Below are 20523 nucleotides of genomic sequence, written 5' to 3' on the forward strand. Positions count from 1 at the left end.
TAATGACTTGGATTTAATTAGGTACTTACTGATATTTTTTTAATTTTTTGTCAGAGGATTGCCTACAGTATTACTCCGGTCGAAGAACACGCTTTGCTAAAACGATCAAAAAAAGTCACCAGATTTCGATCTCGTCATTGGTTGTACATATAATTCTCATACCTTTAAAACGACTGAATGCCATATTATCTATTTTCTTCACGTATACTGATGAACTCCTTCCCCTCTCCTTCCTCGATCCGATGAGACAATCAAAATTCCCAACTGCCTACCTAATGTATACTTACCTACATATAATTTTAAGGTGTATTTATATTCTGTATAAACGTACATATGGGTTCTTCTAGTCATGATTTACTTCCCTAGGATATTGTAGTTGATGTGTTGACTTTATGTATATATTTTTAAGTTTCTTTTTGTCGATAGAAATATGACTATATGGGTGATATTTTTATCGAGTGGATCTTTCGAGGTACTTACCTACTTATTCGCTTATTAGAACTTTTTTAATTTATTAAAAAGTGTATTTAGTTGTGAGCTCTGTGACCTAACTATGTACCTATTTCTAACGATGATTTACCTACTATTTTAGAGTGTAGTTTTATAGGTATCTTCCTATTTTGCTTTTTTATTTTTTTAAAATAATTATATCGTCAATGCCAAACCGATGGCCTCTCAATGTCTTGCAAAAAACATAATTTTTATCGTACCTAGTTCATTCTTGCGGGGGCAAACTGGCCTCGATATTTATTATAATTACGAAAAAAACTTTCATGCATTTTTAGGCAGTACCCTTTGACAAATCATTCAAACAGAAAAACAGACTTTTAACATGAAAAATGGGTCCAATTTCAGGTTATTTTTCTATCATTAATTCTAGTACTGGAAAACAAAATAATTTTATTTCTTTAACTATTATTAATAATTATGTTTGTTTCTGACATTGCGACACTACCTATTTAACTGGTTTAATTTTTATTTTACTGAAATGTGGAGTCTGCCTTCCGTGTTCCTTATTATCGTGTTTTTATATACCATCAACACTGCCTATGCTGTGCTCATACCTACCTATATTTTTCTCTATCTAGTCAAAAACGTCTCCTCTATAATTATAAAATATCAAAATTTCAAATACGCACCTAGGTATACCTACTTAGTTATGGTTGATTTTGTGAGTCTGATTACATAAGATTGTATTGTGTAAATATTCAATAAAATTTTAATAGCATAGGTATCCATAAGCCGGTTACAAACTGAAAGGCAGATTTATTTTAAATACCTATCTTTAATTACTTGAGTATGTTGTACAGAGAGATATTTTAGTATATATTGGTACCTATTTCTAATTGTTTATGTATTGAATAAAAAAGTACCTACCATGTCGCTGATATTATTACATCATTTTTGCAACAATAAGAAGTATCAGTGCGCTTTTTTGTTGTATATTTCTAATATTAAAATAAAAGTTTCATATATTTCAAGTTTAATTTTGCTAAAGTGTAAAACTTATTCTGAAATAGAGTGAAGAAAATATTATTATAATACCACGAATGTCGCTTCGTTCATAATACCACAAATATTATTCTCAATAGCAAATTTAAAGTAGCCTTGTTGCCCAACAGATGCACCCCAAAAAGGGTTTATAATCCAGTACTCCTCATTGTTTTCTTTACCAAATCCAACTAGTAATCCACAATAAGGTAATATGAACTCTTTATCGCCTAAAATGGAGACCCATAAAGTTCATAATTCACGAAACACGTAAGATAGGCATACAGACATCTATGTATTTGCACATTACCACAGGTTGGATCATTGTAAATTCCCTCGTGATGTTTGATAATTGAAGCTAAATCCGCTTGGAAACGTACAGCTATTGGACCATATCGTATGAGAGCTGCCTTAAGAAGAAGTGGATTTTTTGAAGGCACTTTACTCCAACGACTGATTTCCGTTGTAGTTGGTTTACTGGATATGTTTTGAATTTTGCAAGATTCGTGCTGAGTGAAAATTATAATACGAGATAGGGTAATTCAAATTGATAGAAAGGTAATTAGATGGTGTGAATTCGGTTTTGAACTTACCACTCCCGTATTTGGACCAGGATAATCATTTTCTTCAGGCATGCCACCGTTGTGTTTTATCCATTCATACGCAAAATGTTCTCCTGCTCTGGGCCTGTCTTCAATTCCATGTTTAAATGTGACGCTGCAGTCCATTAAAACCTGAAAATAATATAGGTACATATCAGCAGAAGTTACCTATGACTTAAAAAAAAATCTCGTCTGCTTCAAGCAGCGTATACTTATCCTGTTTCTAATTTGTAAAGAGGGTGTAAACTAGGAGGGTACAAAATACCTGTTTTGAAAGACGAAGTAATTTTGTACGATTTGTACTAAGAAAATAAGCACCTTCGACCACTCCACCAGCTGCACAACTCCAAGACATTTCTCTGGTACATGCATCTAGATCATAATAATATGAAAATTGAGTCATGTTTAAATCTCAAAATGACTAGCTGAAAATCTCATCCCTTCAATTGAATTATTCGTGTTCTCAATCTCAAATCAGATTATTATCGTTTTTTTAAAAGTTGAATTTAAAAAAGAAATTTTGATTACAATTATGAGACATTTTGAGCGAATAAAATACCATTTTCATTTTTTTGTTCAATTTTTAATTTTTTTTCTCGCATTGAAACTGAAATACTTTCATTTATGACTTTTTAGGCAATTTTAGGAAAACATCAACATTATTTTTTCATTTTTTTGAATTTTTTACCCTTCATCATTGGGGTTTTTGTTCTGAAAAAAATAAAAAATAAAAAAAAATTTCCATCTCTAAGTATTATGTTTTCTTACTTATAGGTACCTTTATTTTCATTCACAGCACCCAATTCCCTCCAGTCAAAATTATCTGGTAATTTTTCTGGCGAAAAAGACAATATATCTTCGCGTATTGGCGCACAATTTTCTTTCAATCTGTCGTAAATTTTATCCATGGGTTTATCATCAATGCATTGAGATGTATCTACAAAATTTTCAATAGGTACTTCTTTATTTAATTTTTAAAAATGGCTCAAACTAACATTCGAGTTATACCCACCTAATGGCGCCATAAAACTGTCATCGAATGAATTTTCCTCTGAAAAACTCGTAATTTCGTATCTTTGGGTAAGTGACTTCGTCGATGTAATGAGAGTGATCGGAGTGAGTATCTCTTTGGTTGGATCTTTACTAGATTTCTATTAAATTATTGTTTTTTTTAGTAAAAATAAAAAATCATTACTCAATATGAAACGTATTCCTTCATAATATATTTTTTTATAGGAACTGTTACAAAATTTCATAGCTGTCGTTTTTTAATCTAAAATTACAGGAATGGTTCCCCCTAATTTCTAAAACGGTTCAACTTTTTTTTTTTTAGTGTATTTAACTAAATATGGAAGTACGAAATTCTATACAGATAATTAAATGTTGGTTGGATCTAAATATCTAAAAAGTTACCTACTTGGGGTCGCATGTAAACTGTGATTTGTAATCCATTTGTTTCGTTAAAAAATTTATCTGTTTCCATTCCTCTGAAGTTTTCTTTTCCAGCATGCTGCATTAACAAAAGAATGTATTTTAAATAGTGTTCGTAAAACTTCATTTTAATTTAATAAAATACTTAAGCAAGAATCATCCTACTTTAAAATTCGATTTCAAATACTCGTTCAAATTTGTAAAAAATATCGTGTTATCTTTCGTCAGAATGTTTTTTACACAAAAATCCTTGCTATTTATAGCGATCGGGAAAAACATATAGGTCGTCATTTTTTGGTCATTTTTTTCCATGAATGTTTTCAAAATACCTATAAGATTGTCAGCAAACAAATCAAGTGCAAAGTTGAAGTTGATTTGTATCTCGCTTATCAATATTATTAGTTGATAAAAAGCAGTTTTACTTCCAAATGTATCCATTCTTGCTTTTAATTTATCTCCATCAAGCCATATTGACGCAGACAAAGTGCCTCTACTGTCAGTTGTATTGTAATATAAATCTATGGTCATACTGAAACTCGATGGGAACGTAGGAATAAAATTTGATTGTGAGCTTTGCTCAAGCATATCTCCTGCGAAGAAAAAATATTTACAGTCTACATTATTTCCAAGTTACACAATTTTTCATTTTTCATTTAAAAGTTTTCAACGAAAATGGTAAAGTTTCAAAGATATAATTATTTCAATTCAAATGTAAGATGTAGGTATAAAGAAAAAAAATTACATCAAAAATCTTAAGTCAGTAGAAAAATTTTTCAGGATGAAGTGCGTGACTTTTTGATGATTTAAAAATATGATTTGCTGAGGTATAATTTATTCATAAATAGGCTTTAAAAAACTCCACTCACCTCGACCTTCCATGGCTCTGGAGACTAAACCAATGAGTAGAAGAATTACCCTACACAGCTGCGAATCCATGATGGTGCTCTTCTATGGCGCATTCAAAAATTAAACGCTCAAATTGAATTTCGAAGTCCATAGAGCCGGTGTTTTGGATTGTCTGACAATTATGCGTTAAGTACGAATAATTTGAGACTTCACTCAAGGACAGAAAATTTGATTGTTTCGGTTGAACTAACATAAGTTGCATCATGTTTCGAAAACTACGATATTTAATGATTCGCTGAGATCGTAAAATAATGACAAACTTATTAAATTAAAAATATGATTCATCATTTTGCTGGTTATTGTTTGAGCCTATGGCAACTTTTCGAAATTACATCTTAATATTACAACTGTTGGTCTAGGTCATCTAGGTGTTAATTAATTACAGTTGAAATTGCTAGGAGAGCTGACAGATTCAAATTCATCTCAAAACTTAAAAGGTCAGCCTTTGAGTCAACTCAATAGTTCGCCCATTATGTGAAAATGTCCGCCAATATTAGTACTTCGTTGGAAATTAAACATTTTGTAAAATAAATCTCGTAAATATTTTGTTTCTTTTTATTTCAAAGAAAAAAAAACAACAGTTGTCAAGCTGACAATAAAAACACAATCCGATAGTAAAACCAATAAATCAACGTCCAACATATTTAAAAATTTCTCATGTCAACAATTCCTGGTACCGAATAATTGATAATATTTTATCGATGGATGTATCTTTAGGAATATTGTTAACAATAATTTTCCTCACAAGTAAGTACACCTAACACGTTACAAACTTATTTTGCCGAATAATTTTTCCAAAAATTTGTTTCAATAGCATCGATTAATTAAAGAAAAATAATAAAATAATGATCCACACTTTACACTAGCAATACAATTTTTATTAGGTACTATAATCCATATTAATTATAATAATTGCATAGTTTGTAAACTGAATCACAATTTTATCACATTTCAATTGCCTTTTAGGAAGATTAAGATAATTATTACTTACGTTTCCCTTGATTACAGACACACATATAATTGTATAAAGATAAAAATCCGATTTAAAAAAAACACAGGTAATCTGATCACTTTTGAAGTTTACTGGAATACGAATCCTTTGGCAATGAGATCTTTTCTAGCATCTTTGATTTCCTACGAAAAAGAAACCACTATGATTATTATCAATACTTGCTTGTAGTGTGATGTTAGTAATGAACAGATATTGAGTTCTTACCATTTGTAAATCTAGGGCGTCTTGGTTACAATCATTGAAATTATACACTCTCCATAGAACAGTACCAGCAGAATACAGCTGTAGAAGGCACAAATGAAACACAAATTAATCAAGGTGCATTACCAAGCTTACAGTTACACGATGAGCAATACTTACACCAAATATGAACACAGTAAACACAGGAAGGAGTGAAATTAAACCTCTATATTCGTTGATGATTTCCAATTCGATAAAATGGTACAGTAAAGCTAACCATATGGACAGAAAGGCGCATACAGCAGCCATCCAATCTATCAACTTGGTCATTTTGGTATACGAATAATTAAACCGAACAGTAACCTAGACTAGTGTACGAATACCTTGAACATGTTCCAAGTCGATGTTAACTAAAAAGAATGGAAAAATTGCTCTTTGATAGTAAAATATGTCGTATTTCCTGCCAATATTTCTATTTGACGAGCTTCACTTGTCGTTGTTATCAGTCTTATCACCATTGACGTTTTAATAATTATCAAAGTACACTATTTTGTGAATGAAAAAAAGAAAAGAAAGGTTACCTACATGTAGTAAAATATCACCTACATGAAGGTGGAATGGAAATTTGGCGAATTTTCCACACAATCAATAATTATTTCGAATTGAGATTTTCAAATTTCAAAATCGGAAATTTTCTATTATCATTCCAAATTCCAAAACAAGTCCAAAAAACTTTGCCGAAAGGAACTGCTATTTTCACATAAAATCGATGCCAGCATCTGTGACGCCGTCTGGTGGATAGCTGTGGAAGGTGGAAGTGTGAATTTTATTATTTTTAAATTTTATTTTTTAAAAAAAAATATTAATTTTTAAATTTTCTAAATTGTTCCTGATCATAATACGGAACGGGAAAATGAACAGTCGCCTACATTTGGATAGTGTTACGTATCATCGACAACAATCATCATCGTGTTGTATTGTTTTAAATCGCGTTGCGTTTGGGACTTGGGTTTATACCTATCGCTTCATGGCTACTGTCATACAGTCTAAACTCAAACTGTATTTAATTTTCTTTTCTCATTACTGGCTGTAAATTATGTACATGTACTCAATCTCTGATTGTTTTCTTATCATTCATCTTACAGCCCACAATTTAAACACAATCATTCATATCATTTCAATTTTGAGGTTCGCTGAGCGATTTGTGTCTCGGTTTCGTTTTTGTTGAACCTATACCTACCTACATCAAAGCAACTTTTGTCTTTTGCAGAGCTGCAAGGTGATCTCTGAGAGTTTCAAATTATAATAATTATTTCCAAATTCGATTATTTTCTGAAAATGTCACTTCCTCATTTTTCTGAAGAACCATTGATTAATGATGAGAGTGTGTGTCCAAAGTAGAAACCGTAAAAGTACAAAGTAGGCACTAGGTATCCACTCCACTGCAGTACAATTTTAGTATTCTCGAGATACCCGTTGGCTGTTCCAATAATTCACTTTTCATTTCAGTTCAGTTCGTTTGGTTGGTCATCCTTAAAGTGAGAGCGAGAGCGCGAGCGTTTGAATTCTGCTTAAATATTTCTCAATAAGTGATGTCAAGCATCTTCTTCCACGTATTTAGGCCTTTTGAAGAGAATTTCTCTTCAAACCCTAACAACTAAACTGTCTTCGCTTACGTGGTGTTTTCATAGCCGTAGCCATAGAAAACCAAGTAGCCTACAACTGGATGAAAATGATAAAAATTATCTGTCCATCAAGTCAATGTAGGAACTGTAGTAACACAGATGCGATACCTAACTATTATGGTTGCATTGATAATAATTTTCTTTTGTACACTGCACGTACCTATGCAGGTGATGTTCGTTCCGTTTTCATTATACACAGCTGCTATGTGGATTACTCATCAATCTTATAAAAACAGACTAAGAAAATTGGAAATATTATACCTACTTACATTAGAGGTACTCACCTGCAATTATTTCTCCAAAATGAATGAATGAAAAAAAAACACCTTCGAGAAATTGGCTGTGTACCAAATTCGTAAGTAAGATCAATATATGTACTTACTTATCTACTGATTCGTTCAAATAAATTCATCATGACGAAAATTCTCATTTATGTGTTTATGTGTTTGTGTTTATGTATTTATTCATTTTTATTTACTTCAGGTACCAAATCACCAGCATTCATCCATTTTTATTCAAGACTTCATTAATATTGCATTACCGTTATTCCTTCACTGTTGAAAAGGGCAATGGGTCACAAAAACCGTAAAAATAACCAACAAATTAAACTCGTCCGTCGTCAAAACCCATTTTGAAAACTTTTCTCGTGAAAAAAAAAGAAAAGAAAACTATCGGACTCCATAAAAAAATTCAAAATCATTACGAAACTTTGAAACAAAAAATATCGTATTCCATGGTTTTAGAATTTTTTTTTCAGAAAAAATGCTCAAATTGAAAATAAAAAAGCGCACGTATAAATTAGATAATAATATATTACCGAAACCGTTACAACAATGTTGCGTACAAACATTTACATTAATGGTAACAACGAGTATACAACGGAAATCGTCGGAAGAAAAAATTAGCTTGGTTCGTTAAATTTAAACAGTACAGAGCGACACGTTTGCTGAAAACATAATAAACTTAGCAAAAGAATCGTAAAGTAATAAAGTTTTTCTCTTTCATAAAACTTCTTTTTTTTTTCAACTTTCTTTCTTCTCTCTCGACGGCACAAATCTACAACACGCTCGTCGACCATCATGATTACACTGTTGCCCGAGTCCTTTTCCGAGGCTTAATAATAAATTAATTATAATTACAAAACGACCGTATATTTTCTGTACAATTTTTTTTCTTTTTGCATCCCTTTTGTAAAAAATATTATAATACTTTTCGTAATTTATCACATTTTACGTTTATCATCGAAGACTTATGAAAAGCAGTGAACATATCGTCATGAACATGTGAATCGATGGGTTTTGAAAACTTGTTGAGCTTTTTTGCATCGCTGCTGGACTGTCGGCTGAAAAAAAAAGGAGATTATTCGTGTTTGCGTACAAGCAAATTGATATTCAGGTAGAATACACAGGAAACAAGAAGGAGGTAGAAGTATCTACAAAGTACGTCGTAGGTAGATTAAAGAGCAGAAACGCTTTGAAAAATTCCTAAAATATAAGTGTGTAGGCAACTTATTAAACGTCATATTCAATGCTAAACATATTAGGAAATACGTAAGTACCGGAAAAGACGCACACAATAATATCCTTTTGAAGGAAGCAATTTCAAATTGTGGATAGTTTTTTTTTTTTTTTTTTTTTTTTTAATGAAAAAATGTATTTGCCCAATTTGTGCTTTTTAGTTTTCCTTTTTTTTTTCTTCAAGTTTAAGCATTGAAGTTTTACCAAGGTAGACCTACATATTTTTACCTTGTACTACATGAACCATTACGCTGGCTTTTCTGGCATTTGATGGACAACAATAGAATCTGCCAGAATCTGTGATTTGAGATTTCTGTATGATCAGGTAGCTAATGGTGATATCTCCTTTCTCTGTGATTACATTAACTCCACCTCGAGGAGAGTCGTAATTGATTATCTGAAATCAAAATACAAAAAACCGTTAAGAGTCTATCCTATCAAATAATTTGAATAGGGTGGACGGCCAGATCCTCGAGTGACAAATTTCTTACCCGTTCGTTATGATACCATCGAATAAACGAAGGCGGTTCTGGACTATATTTTATAGTGCAAGTGAGGAAAATATTACTACTTTGACTAACGAAGATCTCCGGAGCACCAGAAATTTCGGCGACAGGTTCTGAAACATTGACAAAATTCTCAAGTTAACATGATAGGTATTGAAAATATCAACCTTGACATAAAGAACATCCAACATAAACGTCAATAAATCGCCACACATATTCGACGAACTCTCGCAACATCCATTTCCTGTATCGGAAATACATTTCCACGTCATCAATATAGAAAAATGAACTAAACTCGAACACTCCATAATGAGAAATTCTCTCTATCAATACGTTTAAAAACATTTTTCACGCATTCAAAACCGCAACAACGAAAAAAAAATAACATCCAGCAATAAATATATAAAACAGCGATACGTTCCCTGCCTCGCAATATGTTTCCTGTGTTGGTGAAAATTCACGCTATAAAGTTAAACTCGACGCTCAGGTAACTCTCCCTGCTGCCGCGTAGGTATAAGGTAGGTACACCCTTCACATTTATAATATTTTCAAACATCATTTTACCCAAAAACTTTTCCTAAAACTTTGAACTTCGCCTCACGAGATTTGAAAAGCGTTCTTTGAATGTTTAACATTATTAACGCATTGTCGGCTCTACTTCTTTTTTCGTCTTTTTTCCCTCCGACCGACGCCTTCATCCTATTGCATAAGCTATTATCGCGCGTTGCTCATGAACTTTAATACATTCAAGTAATGAAAACCTTTCCGGTTAATGTACACACTTCGGAGTTCCCTCGACGTTACAATTTCTCCCATAAATTCCAGCAACAGGCCGAATACACATATGAGTTGTTCTGTATGTACCCTACTTCTCTCTCGTTATCCCTTTCTGACCAGCATTGTTGTGTTGTTGCTTACTGGCCGAATTAATCGTACCCGATATTTTTGTCAGTTTGCCTGAAAACGTCGCGTCGTCGTTGAATTTCTTATTCGTTCTTTTATAAACGCAGAGTAATATCAAGCAAGTACAATATAATTTTAAATGAAATGCTTTCATTTTACAAATGTACCAACTTCTTTATTCTTTACTTCCACTGTACAAAGTGCTCCGATATGGTTGTTTGGTTTGCAAAATGTGTGGAGATGAGCAACACTACGCTGTTTTTAAACATCGTAGTGAAATGAAAATTGCTAGGTTGGAATTGCGTTGAATTTTAATCATCTCATTTTAGAACAAATTCTCAAATTGATCTCAAAAAATATCCATTTATTCGTATTTAACCGAAAAATAACAAAAGCGAATCAAGAGACGAATCTCTTTAGTAGAAAGTAGGGGCAATATAATGAGCCAATTTTCAGCAGCTTCGTGAAAATTTTATGCGGCCTAAAGTGCTGAAATTCGGCTTATTCGAAGTACATATTTGATTGAATTTTGAACTGAACGAAACTAAATCGGAAGAAAACAAAAAAATACTACACCAGCCAAAATTTCAAAAGCTCAAGTGCACTTTTCGATTTTTTGCAAATTTTTGAAAATCTTTGGACTCTTTCGATTCAACTTGGTCCGGTTCAAAAATTTTCCTATCGGTTTGAATATTTCATTTGCAAGTGACCAAGTGTAATATAAATGAATATCTCAGAGGTAAATATACCTAAAAGATGAAAAAAATATTGCAAGAAAATTTAATTTAAATTAAAATAAAAAATTGAATTGAGAAAAATTACCTGAATTCAAAAATAAATTTTATTCAAAGAAGATTTAAAATCAACATAAGTAATAAGTACATAAAATGAAAATGATTCGAATACTCGACAAGTATCGTGAGTTATTTCTGAGTGAAGATTAAGTATGTGATTAAAGTATTGTCTCAGTGGGTAAAGTACATTTTCTTTATTTCCTCGGTTTATTTTTTAAAAAATTTCCCCCCTCCTCTGAAAAAAGCACTCTTGAAAAATCAACTTCCGTTAGATAATATAAAACTGCACGGTGCACACGTATCATTTTAGAAACAAACATCAAACTTTTCGTATTACTTTTACGAGAAAATGGCAGTGCAACTTTAATCTCGTTTGCGAATTTTTATTGCATATGTTTCGGTTTTCAGGCATTAAATCATCGCGTTTCATTTCCACTGTCATACCACCGAGAATGCAATTTATGGAATAAGTATGGGTGGGAATGAGAAATTGCATTATGAGATCTTTGACAAGAATTATTTGGAATTTGTCTGCTTTTATGTTCCTTCTGCAGATGTGTAGGTACTTAATGCTCGTGATGAAACACTTAAAATATCCACCGAGCATGAAGCTTGCTCTGGAGAGCGCCAACAGAATGGATTTCTCAATTTCTATGGTAACTAAGTATAGCACTTTTCATTTTCATTTTTTAAATGTTTTACGATGTTAGAATTATTTTACACCTACCTGATAATTTTTTATCATAATTTTTTCCGTTCGAGTGATTTTATAGTGAAACCGAAAGTTGAAAATTGAAAAAAATATTATTTAATCAGCGATTTTGATGGAAAGAAGAGAGATTAACGATTTGCGATAACAGCTGTGTTGGAATTGGAAGTGTCGAGTATCAGTATAGTTAATAATAATGGTTTTAAACTTTATTTTATGTACGAAAAAAATGTTGAAATTTCGTAAAGATTTGGTGAAGAGGAAAGTTGAGGAAATTTCAAGACTAGTTTCTCGATTTTCTCAAAAAAAAAAAATCACTGAGATGTTCCGAAAAAATTTCTGTTTCAAAAATAGAAATGAAATAAAAAACCTTGATACCAAATTTTAGTGCTTCTTACGCATTCAAATTAACACGAGTCACACGTGATTTCTGCGTAGTATGCAAGTATCAAATTAAACCGGTTATGCTTGAAATGCAAATATATTTGAAAGTAGGTACAATGTTCAATCTAGGCTTCCAATATTAATCAGTTGTTAAGTATACCTCTACCTATCTAACTATTTCTTGTAATGCAGAAGAAACAGCAAGCATATTGTAGTACCCAGATAATCGCGCATAAACTAACACACATCCAGTTTTTATCAACAATAAAGTAGGTATAATTAAGTACCGTACGGTTGTAAATTTTGAACGCATAAAATTCCGCTTTAAAAAATATTATCTACATGGAATTTTACCAATTTACGAATAATATTTTAGAAAATATCAGAAACGTCAACAATAAAAGAATGTCACCTGGATGCCTGGTTACAAAAACGCGGGAACCAATAATTAATTTTTTTTGAAATAGGGGACCAACTGATTCTCTATCAGCGGGTACTCGCTACTTAATATGTACTCGTATGCGCCTACTTTAAATGCGCATGGACTGACCACTGAGAAACTGGAAGTGTTTCGTTCAGTTGGATGTGGTTGTTCGTTGCAAACTCATGTGTTTGTGTGTGTTCGTGAAGTAGAGATTTTTAGACATTCCTACTGTTTTATAAATAGTAATTCCGCCTTCAGTCTTTCTTCTGCATGTAACGAAGTAAGTAGGTACCTAACCCATATAACTTATAGAGTAAGTACCATAGGTAAGCAAAGCTATAATAATTTAAATTTAGGTGCCTAATTATAAGTAAATAATGCCATCAGTCAAACTCTGTGAGAAAATTATGGAAAAAACTCTTCAGTTTTCCAATGATTTCCCTATTTTTGGACAAAACTGTCCACAAATTTCCAATCATCAGATTTTAAGAAAATTAGTAACAAAAAAAAATTTAAAAAAAGTGGTTGTACCTTTTTGAGCTACCTGTAGGTACATACATTGTGCAGACACTTGAGGTTAATCTCGCATTCAACAAATCTATAATACTTGAACTTGCAATTCTGCAATTTTAACATGTGGTACGATAAACCATTATCTTCTACGTCACTGCTACGCATGTTTCAGGTCTTCATAATTATTCGATTTACCTCGATACAAATTCACAAATTCAGAAACCAAGCACAGTATCAATTTATCAAAGCATTCTGAACGCATGAGAAATCTACGCGAAGAAAATGGCTGACTCACAATGCTGCAGAATCCCAAAGAGATACGTAGTTTTATCGATGATATTCATCGGGTTCGCGAACATGTATTACTTGCATTCGAATTTGGGCATGGCTTTGGTGGAGATGACTGCACTAAAAAATATTACTCTTGAAAATGGCACCATTATAAAGGTCAGTGACAATAAAGATATGTACCTACTATTGTGACCTGTACTACGAAAAGGGGCCTCTTAGCCCAAAAAATGGATTTTGATTTTTTGGCGACTCTAAGAGAAAAGGACGCTCTTTCGAAAGGAGCAATCCTCAAGTTTCTATCTCTTTTAGTTTTCTCACAAATTGGTATCAAACAAAAAAATTCAAAAAAAAAATTGAAAAATGCGGGAGCCCATGGCAAAAGAAGGAAAAATCTTTTTTGTTTCGTTTTTGGTCGTTGAAGACCTCTTCTTTTACGTGGAATGACCAAAAATCCTCTAATACACGTTTAAGCCCTTAATTTCACTTTAAAAGTGACCACATGAATACTTCCAAAAAATTATTTTCGCACTTCTCATCACAAACATTGATTTTACCTACGAGAAAATTGCGAATCCTGGGAGAAAATGACGTCGAAGAAAATTGTAGAGCATAAAATTTTCATTCGGTTCTAAACCATTAGTTTTTCTAAAAGATGCTTCGTTCGGAAGCTCCACGTAAAATAACGTAAAACTTTTTTTTGTAACTCCGAAAATATTTTCTGTTGAGGCAACACTGCACCAGAAATCATAGAAATCATGTCGTGAAAGAATAGTTGCCTAATCACTGCAAAACACGTCAAAACAAAGTAGTTTTTTCATCTTTATTTGTTTAAAACGCGTTTTTTCAAAAACTGTTTTTCTTTTCTGCTCAGTCGAGGCTCCTTTTCGAAGCATTGGTCACTATCCTTAATTATGCTTCGGAGTGTTTCATGGTACATGTTTTCATTTCATAATAGAAAGCAGAGTTTAACTGGACCTCTCATCAAAAAGGTTTGATACTGAGCAGTTTCTCTTACGGTGCATTACTCAGCCCTATTGGAGGCGTTCTATCTGGTAAATTTGGAGGAAGTACAATTTACAGTATTGGAATTCTAGTCACAGCGGTGGTCACCTTCTTCAGTCCGATTTTTTTACGATATAGTTACGATGTGTTTGTGATGAGTAATGTGATACTTGGAGCGTTTGAGGTGAGTATTTTAATTTTCATCAATTTCTATTCGCATTACCTAACCTTTTCTTGCGCCCTCACTTGCTAGGCCAACTCTCGGGAAGTGATGAAAAAATCACCAATTTTGGGTGTTTCAAACATTTCAACAAATGAATTAAAATCAAATAACCTATTTTGTTACACCTACTTATCCAATTGGTACAGATAATTTTTTTTCTTTTCCTAGGGAAATAGTTGAATGATTGCATTTAATCTGATTAGGGCAGACGGAACTTAATTAAGTAGATATTGTGAGATCAATCTAGATCTAAGGAGTGCACAGATTTGCTCTGATCAAAAAGTTTTTTTAAAGAAAGAAGTCTGAGTAAAGCTAATCAGATCGGATCACTTTGCCCCCTCAAGGGAGGTTTTGGAGTTTTCAAAATATAGCTGGAGGGCTCCAGAACTACTTGAAACCACCTCCAATCGACTCAGAATTTTAAAACTGGAGTATAAAATAAATTTTAGCTTTCCAACTTCATGTGTAAATTTTTGGACTAATTTCAACTTTCAAAAATCTACTGGAGGCGCCAGAAGTGCTCAAAGTGATTCGAAACGGTTTCCAATCAATTTGAGTGTTAGAAAATAGAGAATTGAGAAATAGGTTTATAGTACCTTCACTCTTCAGCTTTCTAGGTCAATTTGATTAAATTTGATTTTTTTCAATTTTTCTTCTAAATATATTTTCAGAAATCTATCAAAAATCGAAATGGGTACAGATGATGAGAATAAATTAATCACTCGAACCAGAGCTGTTCTGATATGCTTAATTTCCTTTATATCTGACCAGATACAATATTTTCCCTCTCAGTTTGCATACCCTTATGATACGACAAATAAGAAATATTGGACAGCAGAATGACTCATTCATCATGTATCATAAGAAAATCTTTAAAACAAAAAACATCAAAATTGATCCAGAAAAAAGGCCTGGCGAACTGTCGCAAAATTTCTCAAAATTTATCTCTCAATAATAGCAGAAATACTCATAAATCGACGAATAGGTGGCAAATAATAATAATTCTCTGTTTATGATTCAAATACATAGACATTTTCATATGCCAGTGTTACACAACTCGTTTCTCGCTGGGCTCCTCCTGATGAACGAGCCAAGTTTGTCTCCTTCGGTTTAGTTGGAATGAGCCTCGGTTCCGGATTATCTTTCATAATTTCCGGATGGATACTGATTAATTGGACTTGGGAGGTTCTCTTCTACGCCAGTGGAATCGCTTTCTTCGTATGGTATGGGATTTGGTTACTTGTGGTGAAAAACGATCCTTCAGAAGATAATAGGATGAGCGAAGAGGAAAAATCATACATCAGTGATAAAGTCAAGTACTCTTGCAACAAAGAAAGGGTGAATTAATTTTTTGTAATTCTGCAGCAGCTTTTGGTAAATTGTATTATAAGGTTTTTATTAATAGCTGACGTACCCTTGGAAAAACATTTTCACTTGCATGCCATTTTGGATCGTTTGCTTAGCCAAGTTCATAATGGGGTGTGGATATACTTTTACATTCATGTACACGCCACAGTACATTAAAGGTAAAGCACTTTTACTGTGCATAATCATTTTTGTATGTTTTATACATATTTACCTATTTATCTTGTTTCATTTTATAACTCTAGATATGAACAACATTGATATTGAAAAAATTGGTTTCATTTCGATGATTCCGCAATTCTGTGCTATAATTTCTGCCCCTCTCAGCGGATTTGTTGGGGATTACTTGAGGTCACGCGATATCCTTTCTGTCACTAATGTGAGTGTTCAAATCAGCAGTTACCTACCATGCTCCGAAAATCATCATGTGTTGATAAATGTTTCGAATTTATTACAGATTCATAAATGTTTCATATGTACAGCCACATTTGGCACAGCTGTAGTCTCTGGATGTATGGTTTTATGGCCAAGTTTAGCAGTGAAAATAGCCGGAATATCAATAATACAATTCTGCATTACCTATGGTTTGATGACCATTCTGTAAGCTTCCTCATAAAAAATTTGTATGCACTTGAACAAAGCATTTCAAGAATAAGTAAATAAAATTAGATCTCGTTTATTCTAGGGTTTTGTTCCTTGATCTAGCACCAAGATATGCTTCGCTTTTGAACTCTATAGCCAATGTCTTTTTCACTGGAGCTGGGATACTCACTCCTATATTTGTTGGATTTATCGTTACTTCCCATGTAAGTTGGCACCTAAATCTCTTTATGCAAGTTCAAATCCAAAATTAGTTTCTTCACTGATAATTTAAAAAAAAATTATCCGTGGTATTTTTTCAGAGCATGTACCAGTGGGATGTTTGCTTCATAACTTTGACCTGCATAAGCTTCGTTATTGGATTACTCTATTTGATTTTCGGATCTGGGAAAGAGCGGTCTTGGGCAAATTATAGTTCCAAAGAAAGAGCAAATGATGTATTGGTATCAGCAGACAGAGCAGCGCTCTAATCGTTGGAACCATTTTCAAAAAATAATTACCTACAGACTTCAATTTTTTTCAATATTGAGGACTTCTCCAAGAAAGGAAAGAGATAATTGTACCGGGGACTGAGACATTTTTTTGTCGAAAATGGGGTTATTTGAAACAAATTTTGATCAGAAATGAACATTTTTCAGATTTTTTTTGACCTCTTTTAGGGGGGGGGGGGGGAGTGAGGGATTCTTAAAATCAATTTTTTGAAGGCTTCATATCAGGGGACCAAAATTGTTTAAGGGGCAGAGGAAAGTTTTTTCTTAAAAAGGAGCTCACTTGGAGGAATTTTGACTCTGAGAAATTTTTCAACATTTTCAATTAAGTTTGATTTACTTGTTCTATTTTTGAAAAAATTTCTCAATTTTGGGGGCTCCATACAAAGCTACTAAAAATAGTTTGAAGGACCCGTTTAGAAGAATTTTCAACGCAGAAAAGATGGACTTTTCAGATGCCATGATCGAATTTATACACTTTTTCGTTTTTTTTTCAACTTCTTAATTTCAAGTTTGAGGGCTAAAAATGTCTAGGATTCAAAAAATAAAATAAAAACGAACAACTCGAGGAAGTTCAGAGCAGAAAAAAATTGCAAAAATTTTAACATTGGTTATTATTTTTGTCTTTTGACGTACCATACGAGACAGCATTTGTGTTCATTTGGATCGCAGCGTTTGATAGGTATGATGAATAAATATTTTTTTTGTGATAGTATTTTTTCTAATTGATAGTTTTCAAATATATTATTATTTTTTTTAAACTCTATCATTTCTTGAAATTAGATTCTGGAGACTTCCTTTGAAATGAGTCTGAAAGGAGACGATTTGAAAAATCGGCAGATAATTAAAATCCTATTAAGAGAAATAAACGTACCAAAAATTGATTTACTATGGCATATAATAGCTCTACTGTATCTACCAGTACTAGCGAATGTTTATCCCCAAAATACACTTCATATCAGTTTTTCATTCGAAATCCGTTTATGATGGCATTACATAGTTATACACTATACCAAGATATGTGCAGTTGAACTTGAAGTACCTCAGTAATAAGATCGTAAACCACGTTATCTTTTTCACCTGCACTATCTCGCAATTATTACCTATTACATATAATCTAACGATTTTTTTTCGCTTACCTACTTCACAAATTTAACATTTTTTAACCAAGTAACCCAGATAGTTAATCAGTGAGTTAGAATAATTATGTCATGTTATATCGAAAAGTGAAAAATGAGACTTCCAAAATGCATCAGCATCCCCAAAAGATACATCATCGTTGGTATGGTGTTTGTTGGTTACACAATTATGTTTTATCTGCATTCCAACTTGGGTATGGCCGTGGTAGAGATGACCACAAAGAAAAACATCACTCTTCAAAATGGCACCGTTGAACAAGTCAGAACTTTGATTTGATTTTTCTTCAACCACATGGCTCAATTTCAATTCTTTTTCGTTTTTTTTTGAAACAGAAGGCAGATTTTAACTGGAGCTCGAACGAAAAAGGTATCATACTGAGTAGTTTTTCATATGGTCGATTACTTAGTCCCATCGGAGGTATTCTGGCAGGGAAATTCGGAGGAAGTACAATTTATAGTATTGGAATTCTGATTACATCGTTGATCACCTTTTTCAGTCCAGTTTTTTTACACATTAGTTTCAACCTATTTGTTATAACCAATGTGATGTTGGGAGCTTTTGAGGTGAGTAAGTGTTTCATTTTTATTAGCTTATTCGTAACTTTCATTTTAAGAGCTAATGAGTTAGGTCTACTATTCTTAAAAAGGCTTTCTCGTATTCAAGCATTACACAACTCTTTTCACGTTGGGCTCCACCCGATGAACGAGCCAAATTCGTATCATTTAGCGTTGTCGGAGTGAATTTTGGATCAGGTATGTCTTTTATAATCTCTGGATGGATATTGAATTCGTGGAATTGGGAGAAATTGTTCTACTTTAGTGGTGAGTAATCAAATACATACCTACAAGAACATAGTATCACATTTGGAAAACAAAATGCCCAAGTAATCAAATTGTCAATAAATAGGAGCAGCTTCATTCCTGTGGTTTTGGATTTGGTTATTTATCGTGAAAAACGATCCTTCAGAAGATAAGCACATCAGCAAAGCTGAGGCAGAGTACATCAAAAATAGTGTCGCGAATACTGATGGCCACGACAAGGTGTGCTAATTTTGTAATATGTACTGATTGTGAGGATCGCAGAATCATAATCTAAAAAACAACATCTGTCTCTGTGTAGCTCGTGTACCCATGGACAAAAATCTTCTCTAGTATGCCACTTTGGGTAGCTTGCTTGGCCAAATTTACAGTCGGATGTAATCTGACTTTTGCATTTATGTATTTGCCACAATATATCAAAGGTGGGTACCTACCTATTATAACATTTATCGTTTCATTAGGTAATTTATAAGGCAATTTTTTCGTCAATTTACTCACCATCTGAGCATCATTTCAGATACTAATAACGTGGATATAAAAAAAATAGGCTTCATATCGATGATTCCGCAAATTTGTGCAATATTATCCACACCAATTAGCGGTTGTATAAGCGATTACCTGAGGTCACATAAGATCCTTTCTGTCACAAACGTAAGTTCCACTTTTAGAATCTCGATCACTCGATGTCATTATTACATAGATATGCATTTATGAAATCATTTTTCAGATCCACAAGCTTTTCGTCAGCATTGGAATATTCACCAGCACGATTTCCTTCATGCTTATAGTTTTCTTGTCCAGCTTGACGGTTAGAATAATCACCATATCAGTCATGCAATTCTTTGGTGTCTATGCTATGATGTCCATTCTGTAAGTCTAACATTGGTTTTATTCACTTTCCTTAGCAAAGTTTTATGAACACATTTAATTAGCAGAATTTTTTTTATGTTAGAGTTGTGTTCCTCGACCTAGCACCAAGATACGCTTCATTTTTAAATGCCATTGCCAATGTGTTTTTCACAAGTTCTGGTATTCTTACTCCAATATTAGTTGGTTTCATTGTCACTTCTCATGTAAGTTTGAGTACTGCCATAAGCTACTACTCAGGACTAAACCTGGACTCCATGCTCAACCAGATCACGTGTGTTATTTTCAGAGTGTTTACCAGTGGAATATCTGTTTCATAGTTCTCAGCTGTGTATGTTTCGTCATCGGATTATTATATTTGATGTTTGGATCTGGCGAAGAACAATCATGGGCCAATTATAACCCTGCTAAGACGATTAAAAGACCAAATGAAGAAGAATCTTGATCATGTAAATGGATGCTTTGTGACTTCAGCTAACTTGAATCGTAATCAACTTCCTCTAAAAAATATTAATCTACGGTCAACTGGCTAAATGTGCTCTAGAAATAAAATCTTACTGAACATGAGCCCAAAATAGGTTTATAATTTTCGGAATTTCCGAAAAAGTGTCACGCGACCTTTCAAATCGGATTAAAATTTTTGGGAGAAAATCAAAACTTCCCATCAATAAG

The 20523-nt window shown here is 33.0% G+C and overlaps 5 protein-coding genes across 6 annotated transcripts in view; 2 read left to right on the forward strand and 3 right to left on the reverse strand.

Moving 5' to 3' along the window:
• Positions 1–1477, forward strand: part of LOC135835753 (sodium-dependent noradrenaline transporter-like) — a 25977-nt gene extending 24500 nt beyond the window's left edge. The window contains exon 16 of the mRNA XM_065350167.1: positions 55–1477. Within this exon, the coding sequence (XP_065206239.1) occupies positions 55–153 (99 nt within the window). The 3' untranslated portion in view covers positions 154–1477. The remainder of the gene's footprint in view (positions 1–54) is intronic.
• LOC135835755 (digestive cysteine proteinase 1-like) lies at positions 1467–5085 on the reverse strand. Its single transcript, XM_065350170.1, has 10 exons — positions 4391–5085; positions 3947–4114; positions 3690–3853; positions 3511–3603; positions 3106–3244; positions 2872–3030; positions 2359–2465; positions 2085–2225; positions 1802–2000; positions 1467–1721 (listed from the first exon to the last, which is right to left on the reverse strand). Exons 1-10 carry the CDS (start codon positions 4458–4460, stop codon positions 1537–1539), a joined length of 1425 nt encoding a protein of 474 aa, XP_065206242.1. The 5' UTR covers positions 4461–5085; the 3' UTR covers positions 1467–1536.
• Positions 5086–5286: 201 nt separating this feature from the next.
• Positions 5287–6344, reverse strand: LOC135835761 (dolichol-phosphate mannosyltransferase subunit 3-like). The gene is made up of 3 exons (XM_065350180.1): positions 5803–6344; positions 5647–5724; positions 5287–5564 (listed from the first exon to the last, which is right to left on the reverse strand). The coding sequence occupies exons 1-3, from the start codon at positions 5950–5952 to the stop codon at positions 5511–5513; spliced, it is 282 nt and encodes a 93-aa protein (XP_065206252.1). The 5' UTR covers positions 5953–6344; the 3' UTR covers positions 5287–5510.
• A 1757-nt stretch (positions 6345–8101) lies between these two features.
• LOC135835764 (zwei Ig domain protein zig-8-like) overlaps positions 8102–20523 on the reverse strand; it is a 77283-nt gene continuing 64861 nt past the window's right edge. The window contains exons 4-6 of the mRNA XM_065350182.1: positions 9316–9443; positions 9053–9221; positions 8102–8649 (exon numbers count right to left, since the gene is read on the reverse strand). Coding sequence (XP_065206254.1) covers positions 8546–8649; positions 9053–9221; positions 9316–9443 — 401 coding nt within the window. The 3' untranslated portion in view covers positions 8102–8545. The remainder of the gene's footprint in view (positions 8650–9052; positions 9222–9315; positions 9444–20523) is intronic.
• On the forward strand, positions 12668–20426 carry LOC135835763 (vesicular glutamate transporter 3-like). Of its 2 annotated transcripts, XR_010556946.1 has the most exons (10): positions 12668–12824; positions 13230–13504; positions 14304–14534; positions 15603–15911; positions 15979–16099; positions 16184–16317; positions 16396–16538; positions 16624–16744; positions 16841–18424; positions 18499–18639. XR_010556946.1 is itself a non-coding variant. In XM_065350181.1 (9 exons), exons 1-9 carry the CDS (start codon positions 18260–18262, stop codon positions 20294–20296), a joined length of 1380 nt encoding a protein of 459 aa, XP_065206253.1. In that variant the 5' UTR covers positions 17004–18259; the 3' UTR covers positions 20297–20426. The 2 variants fall into 2 exon arrangements, 1 of the variants encoding a protein (XP_065206253.1); XM_065350181.1 differs by lacking the exons at positions 12668–12824; positions 13230–13504; positions 14304–14534; ... (3 more) ...; positions 16396–16538; positions 16624–16744 and adding exons at positions 18813–18987; positions 19073–19206; positions 19286–19406; ... (2 more) ...; positions 19937–20057; positions 20141–20426 and having other exon boundaries at positions 17004–18424; positions 18499–18729.

The sequence above is a fragment of the Planococcus citri genome, chromosome 2, assembly GCF_950023065.1.
Source record: "Planococcus citri chromosome 2, ihPlaCitr1.1, whole genome shotgun sequence".
Lineage (NCBI taxonomy): Eukaryota > Metazoa > Arthropoda > Insecta > Hemiptera > Pseudococcidae > Planococcus > Planococcus citri.